The sequence below is a fragment of the Procambarus clarkii genome, chromosome 43 (genome assembly GCF_040958095.1).
Source record: "Procambarus clarkii isolate CNS0578487 chromosome 43, FALCON_Pclarkii_2.0, whole genome shotgun sequence".
Taxonomy (NCBI): Eukaryota; Metazoa; Arthropoda; class Malacostraca; order Decapoda; family Cambaridae; genus Procambarus; species Procambarus clarkii.
This window is the reverse complement of record NC_091192.1, coordinates 26,085,696-26,109,759: the sequence shown is the minus strand read 5'-3', so window position 1 is coordinate 26,109,759 and position 24,064 is coordinate 26,085,696. Positions and strand designations below refer to the sequence as shown.

General features: G+C 36.9%; 1 protein-coding gene across 1 annotated transcript; it reads right to left on the bottom strand.

The window, feature by feature from the left end:
• Window positions 1–58: 58 nt before the first annotated feature.
• Window positions 59–23,851, bottom strand: LOC123755850 (AP-3 complex subunit carmine). Its single transcript, XM_045738743.2, is given in 12 exon segments — window positions 59–1,400; window positions 1,402–1,506; window positions 2,297–2,347; window positions 3,794–3,844; window positions 3,846–3,953; window positions 6,347–6,526; window positions 7,346–7,459; window positions 8,966–9,125; window positions 10,836–10,957; window positions 19,527–19,639; window positions 20,160–20,344; window positions 23,694–23,851. Coding segments are annotated over 12 exon segments (1,254 nt in total). The 5' UTR covers window positions 23,729–23,851; the 3' UTR covers window positions 59–1,370.
• Between the last annotated feature and the right edge of the window lie 213 nt (window positions 23,852–24,064).

Below are 24,064 nucleotides of genomic sequence, written 5' to 3'. Positions count from 1 at the left end.
GAACTCTTGTAATTTCAGTTAAGCAATACAGATGCCCTGATTGAAATGATAATCACAATTCGTTTTATTTTGTAGTTTTATTTGCACAAGCAATAATAATAAGGTTTTATAGCTAATAATTCTTCTATCCTCATTCAGACTTTATGGGGATTTATGACAGCTTTTTATTTAAAGCAAATTAAAAATAAAATTAAGATTAAAATGTTACACAATATTAAAGAACATATTTGATTAATATGGTTATTTGTATAATCAAATATAACTAATGAAACTTAAACATTCAGTATTGTTTTAAGGCAATAAGAATATATTAAAATTGCACTCACTGGTAGATTTTTATATCTGACTCTTCCATGGTAATAATTTTACAGATGCTTCATGTCTCCAACTACGTGAAACCATAAGGTGAAGTCTGTACTAAGGCTTATTTATCCAGCTCCTTCCATAGGCTATCTAGATATTTATAATCTACCTAAACTCACTCACCTAGCCAATGCACGAGGCGATCCACCAACCCCTCCCATAAAACAACAGCCCAGTTTCCAGTTGACCAAGGTTTAACTGCCACAATTTAAGCAGGGAATAAACAAAATTATTTAAGTGCTTTACATTTGAACCTCTGATGCATCCTGCCCAGCTCTGCAAACTAAAAATTCAAAATCGTAGAATTTGGTTTTAAACATACCTGTCGAGTTTTCTATCCCCCCCCCCAAAAAAAAATCTACCAAAGATGTGTTTTTATATACTAATTGTTGGTCTTGGAACACCGATTTTCCCCCCCCCATTAGATCCTTAACTAAAATTTGAGGTTGGAATGTATTGCAGCATAATACCAACTTTATTACAGTATTGAAATAGCTGTATGCATCAATGACTAAGCCTTCTTTGGTGCAATGTTCTTTATACAAAACCAATCAAGACTTATGTACATGACATCTTGCTGTTGGTCTGCAATTTGTTTTGGAAAGTATCAGATTTCTTTTTGGATTCAGCCATAGAATCCAAGTTACTGGGAAGTATCCAAACATTTCAGTATACAGGAACTTTTCAACATTTAAATATTTTATAATGTTTTAAGTAAATTCAAAATAAATATTTGTTAAGGATATATTAAATATGCACCAACATGAGTATAAAGACAAGGAATATATATATTTATACTAACTATTCTGCAGATAATTTACAAATATAAAACCTTGTTGCAACAAATGGTTGAAACAGTGCTGTACATATGAATTTTTGCTTTAAGTTATATAAATTTGCACTTTAATTCTCTAAACTTAAAAAAAAAATGGAAACATGAGAATATTAAACTTATTCCCATCATTAGTCTACAGATCATTAATTCTCTTCAACGACACATTAATTGCTTATGTGCGGACCTGAAAGCGACCAGCCTTAGGTGATGTACTTGACACCCTTGAATGGCTTGTATTTCTCTCCATAAATGTCAAGGCGGTTGACCTTGAGGCCTGACAAAGCCAGCTGCGTGATGGTGAACTGTACCTAGAGGACGAAACATTAAAAACTTGATGACATGATTGTAATGTTATGTAAAAGTTCATAAATACAGTAGTGTTAACTCAGTAAACTACTTAGTAAACTAAGTAGTTAGTACTGCTTAGTTAACAGTTTTACTTTATAAGAAGTAATTTTTTTTTTGTTAACATGAATTCAAGTTTCTGAAAGCTAATACTTGTAAAGCAATAATTTATTGGGCCATTCATAAGTTTTAACATAAATTGATCAGTTATTAGTTATTGTGCTCTATGGATTTATATCAATTGCACCTATGGATTGTATACAACTCTGGAGTTGTAAGGAGGTCTACAATCCAAGGTGAAACCATCAGAATTTATTATTGTACTTTTTAATGATTCAAATTTACAGATGAATGTTTAAATATAAACAACATGCTCATAACAACAATACCCTCCCCACCTACCTTAGACAAGTTCTCATTGTTTTCCCCCCCCCCCTAGCCAATATAGTATGGCTGAACATGAACTTGTGCCCAATCTCAGCAAGCCTCCATATTCCTACCTCCTGGTATATATATACACACTATAACATTCTTTCACATTTAGTAACTACAGCTGTATAATTGATTTTTTCCTGCAGCAATTGCTTCGTAACTTTACTTCATTCTCTAATTAATATTCTACAATAAATAGACTATACTTTGATAACCTCATTTATAAATATAATAGTTGGCTTTAAAACTTTGATACTTTCAGGCAACTTAGAAAATTCCACAATTTCTGAAACTTGTACAGTGAACAGCTATGATACTTACATTTATTGTTGGATTACTTTCTGGGGAAGGAGCGCCACTTTGTACACTCATCTGAAGCATAACAAATGTCTAAATTATTATCACCTCTTATCATGATTACCATTCTTAACTTTCATTTGGATAGAGAAGACAAGAAATATTGTTAAAGTGGACTAAGGATATTCAAATGTGACTCGTCTAATCATAATGCATGATCTCAAATGTGGACATTACTGTACATCACTAAGAATTGGTAGGATCTCCAACATGTCACAGACTAGGTATAAAATGCTTATTGTAAATTATAGGTGAAAACTATACTTTGAGCAAGCTATTCTGCTGCTTTCAGAGATATGGGAGCCAACCTGTACCACAGAGGCTTCGGTTTGTGTTTCTCAATTGTCTGACACAATTGAGACCATAGAGTCTGTCATATCTTTCTCAATTGATTTTATACCTCTGAAAGTGGCAGAATACAAACTGTTATTCACTCCTTAACTAAGTCGTCTTCTTTGTCACTTTTTGTATGTTGCTCAGACTCACTCATCAGATTTCCCCATTGTATTGCCCTTCCCGAATTTTATCATACACACAAAATGTTCAACACACAAACTATCTCTGCAATCTTGCAATTCACCAACTTTTGCACCTCTTTTTATGACTATCATTCCTCCTATTTGCACTCTTAATACTATAAATGATCCTAGGACTCCATCTTCACTGTTGTAACTGCCACACCAGCACTTCACATCCAGATACAAGGGAATGACACACCCACACGTCTTGCTCCTAACCTAGCCTTTCACTTCAATAACAAGCTTCTTTCCCCATTTATTTATTATGCACCCCATACCCATCTTGTGGGTAGTAGTGGAAAGGGTTACAGACACACATAATGGGTTCAGGAACTGAACCCCAAAGTTTATTTAGCTAAGCAAGTGACAATCTTGTGAAGCTAGTGACAATTCTTAGTATTACAGACATATTTGTATGAATGTATCAATAGTCTTTTTATAATCAAGTGATTCAAGAAGAGGCCAATAAGTCTCTATACAAGGCAGTTTACATCTATGGCAAGTCAGGTAAAGTTACTAATCTTGCTCCACACCCACCAAACTAGGCAGCAACATTAGTCATATGCATGCATTCCCCAGACTTGTGCAAGGAGACTTGAAAATAGCACAAGCTCCTCTTGTTAGTTATACAATTTAATCTAAACTTTTCAGATTTAGGCAAGGATATCAGTAAATACTTACAAATGTATTTTATCTTAAGGTACTCAAGCAAAAGAGCTTTATTTCTAAACATTCGAAAAATACAACACTATACTAAGTCTTTTAAAGGTTGGTTAATTTAACAGAATCCTTGATCACTAAGGCAACACTGGAGTAAGTACTGTACTGTAAACAGTGATTGTAAAAGATGGACATCTAAATTCAAGGCTATCTATGAAGATAAATTAACTGTATAATATGTAAGTTAATCCTTAGGAAATTAATAATGATTAGGCCTACTTACATTTCCACGCATATTGGGTAATTTTGTTGGATCTATGCGTCCTAGTTCCCACCGCTAGCACCTTTGAAACTGGGTCAAATGTATACTTCCCCTGAGAGACTGTCAGGTTGCAATTCAAGACACACTTTGGCATTGGTACTTCCAACACTACCCCTTCAACCTAGAAAGAATGTAGCAGCCTTAAAAAAATATGCAACAATTTCCAACTGTGTGTGTCTACACTTTGTGGTTGGGTAGCATAAAGACTGGTAGCATTTTTGCAGGTCAACATATGATCCTTGAAGTGACTGGGCACTCTACCCCTCATATCCTAGTTCTTAGTCATTATATTCCTTCAAAGTGCTATACAGTACTGTATAGTCATACTGGCTTGGCACTTTACCTTACTTAACAACTTATGCTTTTCTTGCCAAATTTAGACAAACCCAATAATAAAACTGAATATTATGTGGTTTAGACACACCATATAATAAAACTGTTGCTTGGGGTGGGTCACTCCAAGTAACAGTCCTGTTGGACCAAGCTCTCACAAGTCAAGCCCAGGCCAGGCTTGGAGGAGTATAACTCCCAGAACCCAATCCAGGTACAACACTACTACAGGCATAATACAATATATAACAGGCTGGATCTAATGGAGAAACATTCACATTAAAATATTTACCCAAAATGTACAGTACCTACATGCAACCCGTTCTCGCACTTGCTTATAGTCAATATTGGCTTATTAATAAGTAGCATATGCGACATACTAATTTATTGTGAATATTTTAGTTTACCTTGAAAAGCTTAATAGAAAACACCGACCTAACCTAACCTTCTTAGTATGTTAAGATAAGCATCTTATTGCTTCTTAATTACAATTATTACTTAACCTATACCTACTATTGATATTACAGTTTTATAAAAATAATAAAACAAAACCAAAATATTTAAATAAATTGTAAAGTAACTCGGGATATTGTATAAAATCTCTATTGTTTAATAAAACTGAAAAAGAAATTCCTAATATGAAAACTGGTGTTTAGCAAATCTATAGGAAGAGTTTTTACCTTAAAAACAAAATATAACTTCACATATACCACATATGTACCTATTAATCAGCCAAATAGTGACTACAAGTAATAAGTCATATATGTACTGTCTTGTGCAAGAGCAGGTTCCAACATGAATATCAGTAGTCCATGGCATCCACTCACAATTCTTCATACATTTAACATGGCAATTAAAAACCGTTCATTTTTTACAGTAGTTTAATGAAGAGCTGTGATTGTACCACTGTATAAAGATAAAGAAGAATATAGTAAGTGCAAGAATCAGAGAGGCATTAATGTAATATGCATAACTGGAAAAAGCATATATAAAGTGACTGAAAGACTTATCAAATTAACAGAGGACCCAGAAGAGTGGTGAGCATGTGTAAAGTTGGCCAAGTTCTGTTAAATGATGTGAAAATTTGTTATATAAGGTAGCAATGTCTGTCTTTGGTATTAATGTAGGTGAAGACCTATAGTAGTGTGATGTCACCTTGGTGGTTCACTATGTACAGCGATGGGGTCAAGAGGACGATTAAGGTAAGAATATAAAAGAAATGTACAGTGTAAACCTTGTACAGTATATAGGCCAAATATGAGCAAAATTTATGTAACTAGATAGTTTTTTAGCAAAGTGATTTAGACTTGCTGAAAATTACTGTACTGTACTTGCTGCACAAGAGAAGACTTAATACAATGTCGATATAAATCAAGTTATGGTGGTGAAGAGAGAAGGAAATTGCATGCGAAATGCATATGAATAGTGTAGTGCTGAAAGCTGTGGTTGGGAAAACAAAATAGGAATAGATGCAACCAAAAGCTTGTATAATAGAGTTGTCATGCAAAATCTTGTGGTTGCAAGTTAATGGTGTGATATGAACATGAGAAATCAAGAGTTAAGAGTAATAGAAATGGACAATCTTGAATGCTTTTCTGGTGTTAAGTGTAAGACATAAAAATGTCAAAGATGTGGAGAGCAAAAATCAATAAGAGTGAAGAAAGCATACTGAGATGGTGTGAATATGTTGAACGAATAACCTATGGTAGATTGGTGAAGTGTGTGTACTTGAGGAGAGGCGGATGGATATGGGGACAGTGTGTGAGGAAGCGGAGAGTAAGTGTGAACAATACTGTACATGATATTTTAAGGGATAATACTGAGTAAAAGCAGTCAGCAAGAAGGTAGTAAATTTAATTACTGTATATGTAAGGTGCAGGTATATAACAATTCATAAGGAGCACTATATCTGGAATGTAGGTGTGCTTGTTTATGAAACTTATATTGTGAATGATATAAGACATTTTAAAGGTTTTATAGTAAAAAATATATTACTATATTACAGTACAAATTTTTAGGCAATGCCTTGCCACTCCATAAAAATTAGAAATATTGTAATAATGTCTACTGGCAATACATGTACAGGTACACTACCAATCACAAAACATGAGATGGATGTGCTAGGAATACCAGACCACGAATGTTACCACTTATACTAAAAAGGGGTCAGAATTCATCACATACCGCTCGTCCCATGGTTTGCTTTGGTCCTACAGTGATGTCTAATCTTCCTCCGCCTACATCTCGGAAAGATATATTGTGTCTTATGTATACAGGAATGGCAACAATCGACTGTGAGCTGATGTGGTAGGACAAGAGACGCGAGTTGCCATCTGGAGGGACGAAAGATAGCACTCTTTCTGACTGGAAAATAAAGAAACATTAGATACCAATGTCATAATTCCAATAACTACTAAATTTTCCTTTATTACAAAACTAAATTTCTCCCATAAGTTCTAAGAATGCAATATTTTTTTTTAATTAAATTATTAATATTACACATAACTAATAGAGTAGTGAGAATAATTGTTGCAGTCAGGCAAACCTAGTGACTACCTGTCATCAGGATGAAGTCAACAAACCAACATACCATCTCAACCTGGCTGATCAGATGCCTTCTAAAAAAACTTTTCATGTCTGCACTTGAAGTTATTAGATAGTAACAGACTGAAAAGTTTTGGAACTAAACAACCAGAACTTATTATTGAAACAATAATAACTATTTACAAAAAGTACATAGGAATCCGTTACATTGGTTAATTAGCAGCTACAGAATTTGTACATTATATAAAGCCACAAATTATACACAACATTTCAGGCACTAGGTCAATTACGATCCTGCTCTCTCTATTTTCACTAAAGGCAATCAAGGGCTGCTCTTCATTGGAATCACTCCATAACAGAAAAGAAGGCACAAAGACAGATCACATCTTGCACCAGTTCAATCTCAATATAAGCCTAACATGTATATACACACTGGCTGCCTGTCCCGACAATAAATTATTATTATTATACTGTTGCTGGACTTTAAACCACATACTACTGTACATGCCTCTTGGTGCTTAGCCCAATACAGGGTATATAAATACATGCCGAAATATATATTATAGGAATTAGTGTAAATCACTTTGTAAAGTAACTTACTATATATACTTGTATACCAGCTTGGAAAAGTAAACTTACTTCCCAGCGTTTCAACCGCACACATGGATGAAACGAGACGTCATCAAAGAGCCGTGGGTTAATGAATGTTAGGGTGAGGTCTGGCATTCCAGATAACTTTATACAGCAATCAATCTGTAAAGAAATAACAATAAAACATTAAAGTATACATATATATATCACAATGGTTGTACTCTTCAAGTCACTTGTGTTGTTCCGTCTTGAGTACTGCTCAGTACTCACTTCCCCCTTCAGAGCAGGAGAGATTGCTGAAAGAGGGAATACAGAGAACATATACAGCACGCATAGACGCGATAAAGCACCTAAATTATTGGGATCATCTCAAAGCCCTCCAAATGTATTCACTAGAAAGAAGACGAGAGAGATATCAAATAATATACACCTGGAAGATACTGGAGGGCCAAGTACCAAATCTACACAGTAAAATAACAACGTACTGGAGTGAACGATATGGAAGAAAATGCAGAATAGAACCAGTGAAGAGCAGAGGTGCCATAGGCACAATCAAAGAACACTGTATAAACATCAGAGGTCCACGGTTGTTCAACACCCTCCCAGCAATCATAAGAAATATTGCCGAAACAACCGTGGACATTTTCAAGAGGAAACTAGATTTATTCATCCAAGGAGTGCCGGACCAATCGGGCTGTGGTGGGTATGTGGGTATGTGGGCCTGCAGGCCGCTCCAAGCAACAGCCTAGTGACCAAACTCTCACAAGTATGGCCTCGGGCCGGGCTTGGGGAGTAGAAGAACTCCCAGAACCCCATCAACCAGGTAAATGATGAGCTCAGATACAGTATCACCAGCCAACTGTCATTTATTTATTTAAATCGGTAACAATTTCTCAACTTCAATTGTCTGCGATTTCTGTTTTGTTATTGCTTTCACTCCTTTTGCAACATCAGCTGCTTTGATTGCCTCTATATTTTTAAGTATTGTAGATATCGTCGATTTACACGTACCAAACTCGGTAACAAAAACAGACATGGCACAACTTTCGTACTTAGCTATAAGGTCTTTCTTCATCTCTATCATGGTTCTAACCAATTTTCTTTTTGCTTGGCTTGTATTATTAACTTTCTTAGGTGACATTTACACTTAAAATACCAAAAATATCCAAGAGAAAAGTGTAGTAGGTTGCACACGGAACGACAGCTATGGCAAAACTAATGCATCAGGGACACATGTTTATGGAGAGTGCCAAGCAAACGGACGAATACCGTACATGAACACAGCATCAGTGTGTTGAAATGTTCAAGTTGGGAGTTGTTCGAGTACTGAGGTTCCACTGTACAGTATATATAATCTATCAATAAATAAGAAAAATAAATGTATCACTTATATACTAGGGTTTTCCACCTTGTCAAACCATTTGCTTACTATAGCTTGTTGTCTCAGACATATTACCACTTTCTACATCTACCTTATTATTATCATTATTATTATATCCTCATAATAAACACCATACAATTATCTACTAAAGAATGAGTGCATTTATTGTTCTCTAGGAAATACAGGGAACATGGAAGTAAACACCTAATTAATTCATAGCTCATTTTTCCCCTGGCAAAACTGCAAAAATTTGAATTAACAGAGAAATTCAAGTATACTATACTTACATATCCCTGGATTTCAGCAGCAACAGTTGCCCCAGATTTATCAATAATAGCATCCACTTCCTCTGTGACATCAAAGTACGCCTCGTTGTTCGTGTACTTGACACCAGAGCGGCGCCACGGCACATTACTAAGCTGCCCAGTTGGTAAAGTGGCACTTACACTAACAAACAAAAATAAAAATTATTAAAAATGTATATAGTACTATGCTAGCAAGTTATTACAAATCTCCCAGCTATAAATTGTTAGGAGAATTAACTGAATATGATAAATTACACAAAGACTAAAACTGGCGAGATGTACTGAAACAGTGAAGAGTACAACTTGACTCTCAGTTCTACCAGACTACTTTCCTGACACGCCTAGTGTAAAAGCATCGTCCAAATACACCAATTGTAACACTGTCCCGTTAGCATCTCTAATTTGGGTAAACCATACTTGAGCCGCCTCATCAGCACAGAAGCCCATTATGTCATTCATACAGTATGATCAGCGATTAAAACACGAGTGAAACCCCATACAATTAGCTAATACAGCATGGAAACCTTTCCAAACATCCATACTATACAATGATGGATTTGTTCCTTATCTTGGTTTGTTTCCCTATTTTATCAACTATCCATCTTCTCATGTCTATGCTTTTATTTCAAATACTGTACCAGCAAACCAAACCATATTGCCAAATTCATTCTCTCAAATTTAGTAATAAATCAGTGCTAGTAATAGTCCTCAGTTTTACTATAGTAATTCTTAAAAGAAAATTTTATATTAGTGCAAAATAAAATAAATTTTAGATTTGTGCAAGCACATTCAACAAATCACTCTACAATGTGACGTCAGTGATAATTTTCTCGACTATACAACACAGCCATAATAATACAAGTTGTGCAAGAGTTCTCTATTGCAATACAATAAAGCCACAATCATTACAGGTACAATAATTGGCAAATGTTGCTGAGGTATGAATGCATGACAACAAAAAAACATCTTTGTACAGTATTAATGCTAATTAACTGTACACAAAAACTATGCATATTCAACTTTGGTGTCAAATTACTTATATCATCAGTGTGTTGTACACGCGTTCCCTACTCTCGCACTACTATACTCCAGGTTTCAAATAAAGAAAAACTTACCGATATTCTCTGGAATTTGAGAGATAACAATGAATAATTAGAAAAAGATAATGAACACTCGATAAATACTCCAAAATGAATGTAAACTCTCTTTATAGTTTGTGAATATTAACCAATCCAAATAAACCTGCCTTAAGCATTAACAGACATCACAGAAAACAAAGGCTTCATCAAACTAAACAAAATACGAATATCATACATCATACACTTATGCTATTGTACAGAATACTGTACAGTCAAAATTGTACATGTATATAATAACTGTTCTTATCGATCAGACTGACATTTTCCAGAAGGTTAACATCTTCCACTACTACATCTGATATACAATCGTTATACATACACCACCCCCTATTATTATCATATTATTTCACGGGGCTAAATTCTGAAGACTAAATATGTTGGAAACTTTAAGTAGAATACAAAATAAAGGAGAATGTAGTAATAAGCTTTGCAAATTCTTAGGTTTTGAAAATTACAGTATAAAAAGTAATGTGTAACCTTGGCAGAATGTGTGGGGTAGAGGAAGGAACCACTGTAGCCAGAAGTTTCCGGCAAGGAGAAATGCAACATGACATTGAAATGGTAGGGGAAATATGAAGAGCTACAACTTCATACTGGAGATGGGCACGAGGGCTGAAAAAAGGGACAAGAAGCACAAACTATTTAAAAAATAAATATTAAGTTCAATGAAAGATTTAAAAAAAACAGAAATAAATACAAAATATTGTACTAACTTTGATTTGCCTGTAACAGTGTTGGCAATGGTGCGCAGGATGTTTGGAGGCTTGATGAGCTCCTTCAGGATGTTGCTCTCTGTGGCCAGCGGAAATCCATTGTCCAACATCTCGTCCAACAGCTGAAATACAACAAATTTCCATCACTTGAAAAAAGTTCCACTTACAGTCTTGCACTGTAAACATTTTGTGCTATATTATCCTATCATTCACATTCATCAGTTACCATGTTCTTACAGGAGCAGCTAAGACAATTGCTATACTGTATTCTAAAATGAGCAGTTAAGCTAATACCCAACTCAGTTTTCAGAACCATGTCATCAACTACTACACCATTTTTCTTTTTATATCTCACCTAACAGAAAATGAAAGTAACAACATTCCATAAGGGCTCCAGGATGAACTGAAATATCACTTAAATTTATTTATGTGTAGGAAGTCAGGTTATTTATTTAAGCCCCATTATTGTGACTCATTTCTCTCCTTCGTAAGGTGGGGGAGGCACCCATTAGACAGAGATGGTCAATAATCATAGTGAGAGGAGTTTAAGATGTATATAACATTCTGCATGTTCTTACAACTATTATTAAGTTTCAACATGAGAAAACAAAGCCAATCAGTTAGTTTCAACACACTGTACATTAACACTTTCTGCGGATGAGGACTCCTCCCAGCGTCCTGTTTCGCCTACCCGCTCCCACATAGTGGACATAAATTTATGTCCTCTTTTAAAATATTTGTATAAAATTCAATTTTTATCCGATTTACTTTGGGTTTGTTTCAAACTGCGCGCCATGAGGCTCTCTTTCTCACCAATAGGCTGCATGGTACAATAAGTTCATGAAAGGTTCACAAACATAACAAAAGTAAAAATATTTCGTGTGTGTTTGACTCACTGATATGTTCCAGCGTTGTTTTATATTTGGCGCTATTCTATCTTACGCTTTGTTGATTTTTTTTTACCTACGGGCTCATAGAACATTCTATTGCGAACACATTGACACAAAAATGAATGATGTACATAGAATAATAATGTCATGAGAGTGAAATAAGTATAAACTTTCAAAGCGCCGTGTGTCGTCCCGTCACCGATACCGGGTAACAATTTCACCACTTCCCACACTCTTGCGGGCGGGCTGCAATCATTATTGTACGCTTATATTCATATCACCGTGTTGGGAATTTCATTGCGAGTCCACTGATACCAAAATTAACGCTGTAGGACAAGTGTGGAGGTGATAACAATCCCAAGAGTAAAAACATTTTGTTGCTGTTGGGCGCTCACGGCGAGTCATCTTCGTAGTTATTTATTTGGTGCTGGTATCCCTATACGTTTCGTGACTTTTTTACTTATGTTCTTCTAGAGAATTTTATTGCGAACACGTTGGTACCAAAATGAAATACGTAGCTCGAGAACTAAGGTCAGGAGAGTAAAAAGAGTACACACATTTTTGTTTTTACGCTTACGCGGCAAAACGCCGTGAGCACATACCGCTTTTTTTTTTACCTTCGCCGTGAGGCTGAAAGTGTTAATCAAATTTGCAAATTTGCACTGTGAAATCATGTCACGTGATATACAGCATGATGAAAAAATACCGAAGTCATATGATTGCCTGTGCCAGAGAAGCTCAGAAGGTACAAGTTCAATCCCATCAAATAGGGATTGATGGGAAATTCCCCTTCAATATTTCTCATGTAAAAATGTATTAACCATGTTAAACTAAATAAGAAATAAAACACAAACAACTCATTTACACACTTTACAAGCTTGGCTCTAGGGAGTAATTCACTCTTCGCTGTACCACAGTACTGTATATTAGTACAGTATATAAATCAAAGATAAGAAGCCATTAAAAAGGGGCACATGTGATAAAAGGAGAGTTTATTTAATCACCATTTATATCAACATGAACACTGACCGACAGTGTACATAAATAAAGTAATAAGGGTGTACATTAATAAAGTAATAAGGGTAATAAGGGAACCTTATTACCCTTTAATAAGGAGTACCTTCCCATTATTGGAGACAGGAAGCCTGTACTGGTTGATACCTGGTTGATGGGGTTCTGGGAGTTCTTCTACTCCCCAAGCCCGGCCCGAGGCCAGGCTTGACTTGTGAGAGTTTGGTCCACCAGGCTGTTGCTTGGAGCGGCCCGCAGGCCCACATACCCACCACAGCCCGGTTGGTCCGGCATTCCTTGGAGGAATAAATCTAGTTTCCTCTTGAAAAAGTCCACGGTTGTTCCGGCAATATTTCTTATGCTTGCTGGGAGGACGTTGAACAACCGCGGACCTCTGATGTTTATACAGTGTTCTCTGATTGTGCCTATGGCACCTCTGCTCTTCACTGGTTCTATTCTACATTTTCTTCCATATCGTTTACTCCAGTACGTTGTTATTTTACTGTGTAGATTTGGTACTTGGCCCTCCAGTATCTTCCAGGTGTATATTATTTGATATCTCTCTCGTCTTCTTTCTAGTGAGTACATTTGGAGGGCTTTGAGACGATCCCAATAATTTAGGTGCTTTATTGCGTCTATGCGTGCCGTATATGTTCTCTGTATTCCCTCTATTTCAGCAATCTCTCCTGCTCTGAAGGGGGAAGTGAGTACTGAGCAGTACTCAAGACGGGACAACACAAGTGACTTGAAGAGTACAACCATTGTGATGGGATCCCTGGATTTGAAAGTTCTCGTAATCCATCCTATCATTTTTCTGGCTGTCGCAATATTTGCTTGGTTATGCTCCTTAAACGTTAGGTCGTCAGACATTATTATTCCCAAATCCTTTACATGCTGTTTTCCTACTATGGGTACATTTGATTGTGTTTTGTACTCAGTATTATGTTTAAGGTCCTCATTTTTACCGTACCTGAGTACCTGGAATTTATCACTGTTAAACATCATGTTATTTTCTGATGCCGAGTCGAAAACTTTATTAATATCAGCTTGAAGTTACTGTACTTAGATTTACCAAGGTCTCCCCATGGTCAACTACTGACCTTCCCTAGGATGCAACCCACAATAATTGCCTAACTCCCAGGTACCTATTTGACTGCCAGGTGACTAAAGGCATCAGATAAAACAAAATGTGCCCAACCATTTCTATCCTGCCCAGGGACTAAACCCAGGTATACACACCCAGGTTTATTTTATAATATTTATATATACAGGCATACCTCAGTTTAAGAGTTTAATTGGTTCCTGGAGACGCCTCATATTCCGAAAACTCGCATTCCGAAGCTAATTTCCCCATAAGAAATAAAGGGAAATGAATTAATCCGTTCCTGACTACCCCAAAAACCCCACATCAAACTAAATTTTTATACCTAATTCATCTAAATAAACCTACAAAACTATGTTCAAGTTATTACTTACCTTGCTGTTGAATGCTGTAGGCGTATGGAAGATGGTGAGGAGGTGGGAGGAAGAGAGGAGTTACTGTTTGGAAGGGGAGTCCCCTTCCATTATCACATCAGGCAGTGAGGACTTCACTGGTATGCACACTCTGGCACATTTTGCCTGCATACCACTAGGACTTGCTTGTTTTACTAAGAATTTGTCTAATGACACTTGTTTTTCCCTACATTTTAACACTTGTCTGTAGTAAGACATCACATTATCATTTAAAAGGTCAATGCAACGGCCTGCTACAGCTTTATCTGGGTGAGTTTTTTCAACAAAACTTTGCAGTTCTTCCCATACTTCACACATTTTCTTAATCAAGAAGGGACATCCTCTACTGCCTCTACTCACAGCTATTTTCTTAGGTTGAACCTTACCAATGGCTTTTTTGAGACCCATGGCAAGATATATAATGACAACTTTTATGCTCAAATGGCCAAAAAACCGATAAAAAACTGTAAATCCTTGTGAAGAATTTAGGTGGGATAGTCACTGGACAAGAGACACTGGTAAACTGAGGCGCGATCACCATGCCACCACGCGCCAGTCGGCCTGTACACGTATCAACAAACTTGCGTCCCGAGGTAACCCTCACCTTCCGAGACATATTTTTGGAGTAAATCCTGCTCGTCTTCCGAAAAACTCGCATACAGAGACACTCGCATTCCGAGGTACCACTGTACTGTATAGGGGTAGCACCTCTGGTGCAATTGCAGGGACCCACATCCTCGAAGAAGAAAACAATTTTCAGAGAAGACCTTGTGGATTCTCACTGAACACTAATCTTTTCTTCACCTACCACCCCTATTATTTTTTTTGTATGTTTTGTTTTATTGCAATGCTACAGTTTACAGAGAACACACATATATATAACAATATAACAATCAGCGTTCGAAGATATATATACTATATATTATTATATATATATATATATATATATATATATATATATATATATATATATATATATGTCGTACCTAGTAGCCAGAACTCACTTTTCAGCCTACAATGCAAGGCCCGATTTGCCTAATAAGCCAAGTTTTCATGAATTAATATATTTTCTCTATTTTTTTTCTTATGAAATGATAAAGCAACCCATTTCATTATGTATGAGGTCAATTTTTTTTATTGGAGTTAAAATTAACGTAGATATATGACCGAACCTAACCAACCCTACCTAACCTAACCTAACCTATCTTTATAGGTTAGGTTCGGTTAGGTAGCCGAAAAAGTTAGGTTAGGTTAGGTTAGGTAGGTTAGGTAGTCGAAAAGCAATTAATTCATGAAAACTTGGCTTATTAGGCAAATCGGGCCTTGCATAGTAGGCTCAGAAGTGAGTTCTGGCTACTAGGTACGACATATATATATATATATATATATATATATATATATATATGTCGTACCTAGTAGCCAGAACGCACTTCTCAGCCTACTATGCAAGGCCCGATTTGCCTAATAAGCCAAGTTTTCATGAATTAATTGTTTTTCGACTACCTAACCTACCTAACCTAACCTAACTTTTTCGGCTACCTAACCTAACCTAACCTATAAAGATAGATTAGGTTAGGTTAGGTAGGGTTGGTTAGGTTCGATCATATATCTACGTTAATTTTAACTCCAATAAAAAAAATTGACCTCATACATAATGAAATGGTTAGCTTTATCATTTCATAAGAAAAAAATTAGAGAAAATATATTAATTCAGGAAAACTTGGCTTATTAGGCAAATCGGGCCTTGCATAGTAGGATGAGAAGTGCGTTCTGGCTACTAGGTACGACATATATATATATATATATAATGTCGTACTTAGTAGCCAGAACTCACTTCTCAGCCTACTATGCAAGGCCCGATTTGCTTAATAAGCCAAGTTTTCATGAATTAATTGTTTTTCGACTACCTAACCTACCTAACCTAACTTACCTTTTTCAGCTACCTAACCTAACCTAACCTATAAAGATAGGTTAGGGTAGGTTAGGTAGGGTTTGTTAGGTTCGGTCATATATCTACGTTAATTTTAACACCAATAAAAAAATATTGACCTCATACATCATGAAATCGCTAGCTTTATCATTTCATAAGAAAAAAATTAGAAAAAATTTATTATTTCTGGAAAACTTGGCTTATTAGACAAATCGAGCCTTGCATAGTAGGGTGAGAAGCGAGTTCTGGCTACTAGGTACGACATTATATATATATATATATATATATATATATATATATATATATATATATATATATATATATATATATATATATATATATATATATTATTAAATATGACCGAAAAAGTAAGATTAATACTTCTAACACGAATTTTCTCAATCTTTCGTACATTACGCTTCACTGTTGGAAGCGTGGAAGTGTGGAAGAGAAGTTCCTGTAAAATAGTCTAATAGGGGGTATAGGTGTTGTGTTAGTTGTCTCTTCAGAGGTACCTATACCCCCTATTAGACTATTTTACAGGAACTTCTTTTCCACAGCTCATAAAACGGAGGAAAGGGTCCTGAAAGATATTGTTAATAGAAACGTTATCCCTACAGACAAAAATCAGAGGATACAACTGACGATTTACTATAAAACCAGAAAAACGGCCAGCCTACTCATGAGAAACTCTCCAGACACAAAACAGAACGCTTTAAAAGAGACTAACGTCGTCTATGCCTTCAAATGCCCACTTGGGGACTGTAAGCTCCAAAAAACCCAGTATATAGGCAAGACAACAACATCTCTTTCTAGGCGTTTAACGATGCATAAGCAACAGGGCTCCATTAAGGAACATATAATCTCTTCCCACAACCAAACCATCGCCAGAGAAATCCTAGTAAACAACACAGAAATCATCGATAGATACAGCGATAGCAGGCGGCTTGACGTTTGCGAGGCACTACACATCAAGAAGTCAACACCAGCAATCAACAGCCAATTATTGCACAACTATATTCTACCCACCTCAAGACTCCGCTCCAATATAGAAGCATCAAGAAATATGGACCAATAGGCTTTCTACAAACACTTCTATTCAATATCCATTGTTTCGTGTTCTGTCTTGTGTTGATGAAATTAATACCCTATTAATACTCTTGTTCTGTCTTGTGTTGATGAAATTAATACCCTATTAATACCACATTTTGTTCTGTCTTGTGTTAATGCCACATCACCCCTTCCACCTCACTCAAATGTAGATATAAAATCGGAGATACGTAAGTTCTATTCAGTTGTGTATTTGTGAACTAAAGTCTTTGAAAATGTAATAAGTTTTACGAAACGCGCCCGTGTCGCGTCAGACTAGAAATAAAAATGAATTTTGGAGAATTGATTTTTTATTTACCTCCAACAGTGAAGCGTAATGTACGAAAGATTGAGAAAATTCGTGTTAGAATTATTAATCTTACTTTTTCGGTCATATTTAATAATATATGTCTACAGGAAAGACTGCTACCAAAATATACTAATATATATATATATATATATATATATATATACATATATATATATATATATATACATATATATATATATATATATATATACATATATATATACATATATATATAATGTATATATATGTATATATACATATATTTTATTTATGTTTTGATAAAATGTTATTTTGGTACAATAATGGAATTACATGTTTGTGTATGGAGAAGTTCGTGTATGAGCTTCGTGTTTGGTGAAGATTATATGATGGATCTCCAAGAGTGTAGTGGAACTTTAGTAGAGTGGAACTACATGTTTTTGGTGAAGCCGTGTAAAGGAACTTTACGTGTACAAACTGGAAGGTTATCCCAACGCAAGGAGAGTGTGGGTAAGTCCGGTGGCTCAGTGGGGTGTGTACTTATGACAAATAGGCCAGAGTTGAGCCGATTCCCCCAGATAAGGCGACATTGAGCCCCTGCTCCATACGCGAGACAAATACAAGGAGACTCTCCAGTGTGCACTCCATTGTCCATTGATTGATTGACAACAGCAGCAGTAAGTACTGTAGTGTCATCATTACTTTAGTTATTATATTATTTCATCAGGGGGGGGGGGGGGGAGCTGTGCTGATAAATAGAAAAATAGTATTAAACCCTCCCCTGATACAAGCCAGTACAGTAAATATGTGGAGGATTGTATAGTAATGTACAAGAGATGTGGTAGTAGTGAGAGGGGTGAGGAATTAAATGTGGAGCAAGCAAAACAATCAAATGAGGTGGTATGGACATGTTAGAAGAATGCTCGAGAATCATTTAACAAGAAAGAGACACAATGGCGAAATTAAAGGAGGGAGGGAACTATCAGGACAAAGCTGAATATGCCCTTCATTGCTGAAATGAAGGGAATACAGAGAACATATATGGCATACATAGACGCAATGAAGCACCTAAATTATTGGGATCGTCTCAAAGCTCTCCAAATGTACTCACTAGAAAGGAGACGAGAGAGATATCAAATAATATACACATGGAAAATACTGGAGGGCCAGGTCCCAAATCTACACAGTAAAATAACAACATACTGGAGTGAATGATATGGAAGAAAATGCAGAATAGAACCAGTGAAGAGCAGGGATGCCATAGGTACAATCAGAGAACACTGTATAAATATGAGGTCCACAGTTGTTCAACATCCTCCCAGCGAAGTATAAGAAATATTGCCAGAACAACTGTGGACATCTTTAAGAGAAAACTAGATAATTTTCTCCAAGGAATGCCAGACGAACCAGGGCTGTGGTGGATATGTGGGCCTCTCCAAGCAACAGGCTAGTGGACCAAGCTCTTACAAGTCAAGCCTGGCCCCGGGCCAGGCTTGGGGAGTAGAAGAACTCCCAGAACCCCATCAAGCAGGTATCAAGCAGGTAAGCGCCAAGCCATAACGACTATATAGTACTTGGAAGGGGTCAGGATAAGGATTTGGGATGGAACGGGAGAAAGGAATGGTGTCCAACCACTTGGACGGTTGGGGATTGAATGGCAGCCTGCATGGAGCGAGATCATTGCTGTTACGGCCAGCCCAAGAAATTAAAAGAATCACATGGTAGAGGAAGATAACCAGAATCCTAGAAGTGAAGAGTGGAACAACATACAAAAGAAAGGGTCATGTGGTGGGAAGAGTCAAAGCTTGAAAGAGTGAAGGGTTTGAGTGATGGTAGAGCCTCCTGTAAAACCTCTGGTTACTGTACTCCATGACTATGCAACACTTCACAAACAGTGAAGTCTCAACAATTTATGGCTTACAAATATTAATGCTAATTTCCACAACAATAACATCACTGACTGATTCTAGTTATATTCCACAACTTACCTCATAGACCACTACATAGTGCTCCTTAATTATTGACTCGGTACACTCTCCAAAGTAATCTTCAAACGTGTCAACCACACGATGAAGGAACTCTATCACAAACAGAGGTGGAACTGGAATGATAAACAGAATATGTTCAAAGCACTTTAAGACATGATAAAGAATCTCAGGAATTGGATTCATATAAAAAAAGAAATATCGGATGAATCTGCTAGAGAAAAGTAAAGTGTGAACAGGAATTAGCAGATCCATTATCTATCACAATTAAATGTGTCAAACAAAACATATGGTATACATAGGAAGTAACAATATCAGTAAACATGTAAATGCTCTCACAGTTCAACTATGACCAGACTACAAGTACCTCCTGCAGTTCAACATATATCGAGAACCACATCATGAAATGCATAGTGTGGATAAAAACAGGGACATACACCAGAGCATTAAATCTTAGTCTAAAAATATAACATTTAGGATATCAATTTAAATTAACACTGCAAGAGAGGTATGAGCATGTATGAAGTTTGCAAGATTATGTTAAATGCAGTGGGTTTTTTTTTTTTTTTAGTGTAGAAAGTAATGCACCTGCAAACATTTATAGTCTCAAATATCAAATGCAGATTTATATCTTACCTTCAGTCATGCAAACAGCAATAAAGAAGAGGTTACTTCTTAACACGCTGATGAGGTAGTGGTGTGGCGTGGTGATAACTGGTGGAATGTCCTCATTGTTATTAGCCTTCCTCTGAGCGTCAAAGAAATAATCGCAGATAGATCGAGGGATGACGCTCTTCCAGTGCTTTTCCATGAACACATCCCTGTAACCATGCTTTATATTAACCCTTAAATGGCTAGAATCACTAAATGCAATTTTTGTCATGAACACCAAGATGTACTTTTATTCAGCTGGTGTAAAATGGCTGGTGTAAAACAGTCTGGAGTTGACAACTGGCTTTGATCGACCGAAATGTTTATTTATTCAGGTAAAGTACATACATACAAGGTGAAATACAAAAGTTGATGGATTTATAGATAGAGATAGTACTGTACATACAATGCCTAAAGTCACTATTACGCAAAGCGTTTCGGGCAGGAAAAACACCTAAGACTAAAACTTAATACAGTACTAACTTAGATTAAAGTATAAATTGTGTTGAGAAAAAATCAGAAAAAAAAAATTAAAAAAAGTGGGGGGGGAACATGGCAGAAAAAAACAAAAATACAATTTGCTCAACAAACAGCATTGTTTAAAATCGTAGACATGGGTTGACATTTAGGGGTGAGGTAGGTTACATTGAGTTAATTAGGTGGTACTTAGTTTTTATCTTAAACTGGTTGGGAAAGGTACAGTCTTTAACATAATTGGGAAGGTGATTCCACATTCGAAGTCCCTTGATTTGTAAAGCATTTCTAGTTTGACTAAGTCGTACTCTTGGAATATCAAAACTGTATTTGTTTCTGGTGTGGTGCTCATGGGTTCTGTTACAACCTTTAATGAAGCTTTTGAGGTCAGGATTGGCATTACAGTTCAGCGTTTTATATATGTATAATACACATGAGAGAATGTGCAGTGACTTAATATCTAACATATTCAGAGATTTGAGTAGGGGTACCTGAGTGATGTCTGGGGCCAGAGTTGGATATTGTCCCAATAGCAGCTTTGTGTTGAGTAATTAGAGGACGTAAATGATTTTGGGTAGTAGAACCCCAAGCACAAATACCATAGTTGAGATATGGAGAGATGAGGGAGTAATAGAGTGTCACCAGGGCAGGGCGGGGTACATAATATCTGATCTTAGAAAGAATGCCAACAGCTTTTGAAACTTTTTTTTTTTATATATTTAGAATGTGTCCCTAGGAAATTCAGCTTGTGGTCAATGAGAACGCCAAGGAATTTGCCATCTAAGTTGTTACAAATTTGGGTATTGTTTATCCTAAGATTTATTTGATTAGAGGATTAATTGCCAAACAGAATATAGAAAGTTTTGTCAATGTTAAGGGTGAGTTTGTTGGCAGTTAGCCAGAGATGGACTTTATTTAGCTCAGTATTTACTGTGGCATTTAGAGCAAGGGGGTCAGAACTGGAGTAAATGAAGGTTGTGTCGTCAGCAAATAGAATTGATTTGAGGTGTTGGGAGGCATTTGGAAGGTCATTAATGTAGATGAGAAAGAGGAGAGGGCCAAGTATGCTGCCCTGAGGAACACCGATGTTGATGGGTAGGGTGAGAGAAATTGAATTATTCACAAACATACTGAAGCCTGTCAGTAAGATAAGATTTGAGGTATTGCAGGGAGTGTCCTCTGACTCCATAATGATGTAATGTAAGTCCACAAATAACCCAACAGGGAACTCATTTTTATTAAGAGCTGCATGAATCAAGTTAATCATACTAATAAGTGCATCGTTAGTGCTTTTTTTTGGGTCTGAAGCCATATTGACAAGAGCCATGTATATTGTGTTTGGCTAGATATCAAAATCTACAAGCTAATCTACAAGCAGCAAGTAAAGCTGCTTGTAGATTAGGGTCAGTATGTACTGACCCAAATGCATGGTGGCAGCCCTTCTACTTCTACCTATCTACCATTCTACTTCTACCTATCTACCCTTCTACTTCTACCCTATCTACCCTTCTACTTCTACCTATCTACCCTTCTACTTCTACCTATCTACCCTTCTACTTCTACCTATCTACCCTTCTACCTCTACCTCCTACTCACTTCCTATTCATCTCTCCCTCCGCCTCTCTCCCCCTTTTCCCTTTCACCTGATGACCCTCCTTACTCCTCCCACCTACTGCTCCCTCCTCTCTCTACCTCCCTCACCCCAAACCCTCACTAATTACTTCATTATCCATTTCTTCCCTTTCAGTTCTCTTATACGTTTGGGGCAGTGAAATGTTCTAGAGTTTTCTCTCTAGAGTTGCGGGTAGCTGATCAAGTCACGGCGCCTTGTAGTTGTAGCACCTAGGTAATCAAATACCTAGGTTACAAGGTGTTGAGCTAGAGAGTTTGCAGTAGGAACTCTGAGGGAACTCTAGAATAGTTAACTAACTGGGGGCGGGATACCGGACAAAAGAGAGCTGTTTCCCCCCTCCTTGTTAGTTAACGGGGGGGGGGGGCGGAATAATGGACTAAAGAGAGCCATTTCCCCCACCCCGTTACATCGGGAGCGTCAGTAATTCAACCCTGGGGGTTAGGGGGGGGGACCTCAAATAAGCCTATTATGTACAGTACTGTATGTATAAACTGGCTGCCTGTTTCCCGACAATGAATTAATTATAATTAAAAACTACTGTATGCATAACCATTTCCATTTCTGGGGGTCTTACCTACATCTTATCTTACCCACCTAATTACTCTTACCTACCAATCAGTCTAATTACCCAAAGCCTCCTAGCTTTGTATCTTGAGGTTATCTTGAGATGATTTCGGGGCTTAACGTCCCCATGGCCCGGTCCTCAACCCGGCCTCCTTTTTGTCACCCTCCCCCCCAGGAAGCAGCCCGTAGCAGCTGTCTAACTCCCAGGTACCTATTTACTGCTAGGTGAACAGGGATATCAGGGTGAAAGAAACTCTCCCCCACTTGTTTCCGCCTCCACTGGGGATTGAACCCTGGAACCTTAGAACTATGAATCCCAAGCGCTGTCCACTCGGCTGTCGAGCCCGTCAGTAATGAATCGAATCGAACTATCAGGAGAAAGCGCCAAGCCATTACGACTATGTAGCACTGGGAAGGGAATCAGGATCAGGATTGGAGATGGTACGGGGGAAAGGAATGGTGTCCCAACCACTTGGATGGTCTGAGATTGAATGCCGACCTGCATGAAGCGAGACCGTCGCTCTACCATCCAGCCCAAGTAGTTGGACTGTCAGTAATGAAGAAATATGACATTTACCCACTATAATGTTGATGCTGAATGTAGAACATGAAAAAAACATTTTTACTCTGAAATAATGTCATTTTATAACGAAATTGGGTACCATCTAATTACCAAAGCCACAACATTGTCACTTGGCTCGTCGTCCTCCTGTAGTGTCACCTGCCACCTAGTTTCATCTAATTTAGTTATAAAGTGACATTATTTATGGGTAAAAATATGTTTTTTTCGTGGAATTAGACGGACCTTATCCTACATCAAAACTGGCATAAATTAAAATATGTCTTACCCGGACGAGTTAATAATAAAGAGGCTGTGAATCATGGTTGTCGCCTGTCCAGAAAACACTCTGGGTGGCTAAATATAATGAACTACAGGCGTCACTCTGCCACCATCAGTGACAGCTGACCTCCACTGTTTACAACGTGTCCGATCACAACCCTGGCATCGGCTTCCCTCTACCAGCTCTAGTTGTCATACTATTGAAAATCTACATATAAATTCATAATATTTATTAATATTTATTGTTTTGGTATGTTGTATAATTTCTAATTCAACAGATTTTCGGACTATATAAAATAACATTCGAAGCTCGAAACGCTATGCGTGTAATGGCTTTGTAAGATTATAAGAACACAAATGTTATGTATTCTCAATCCA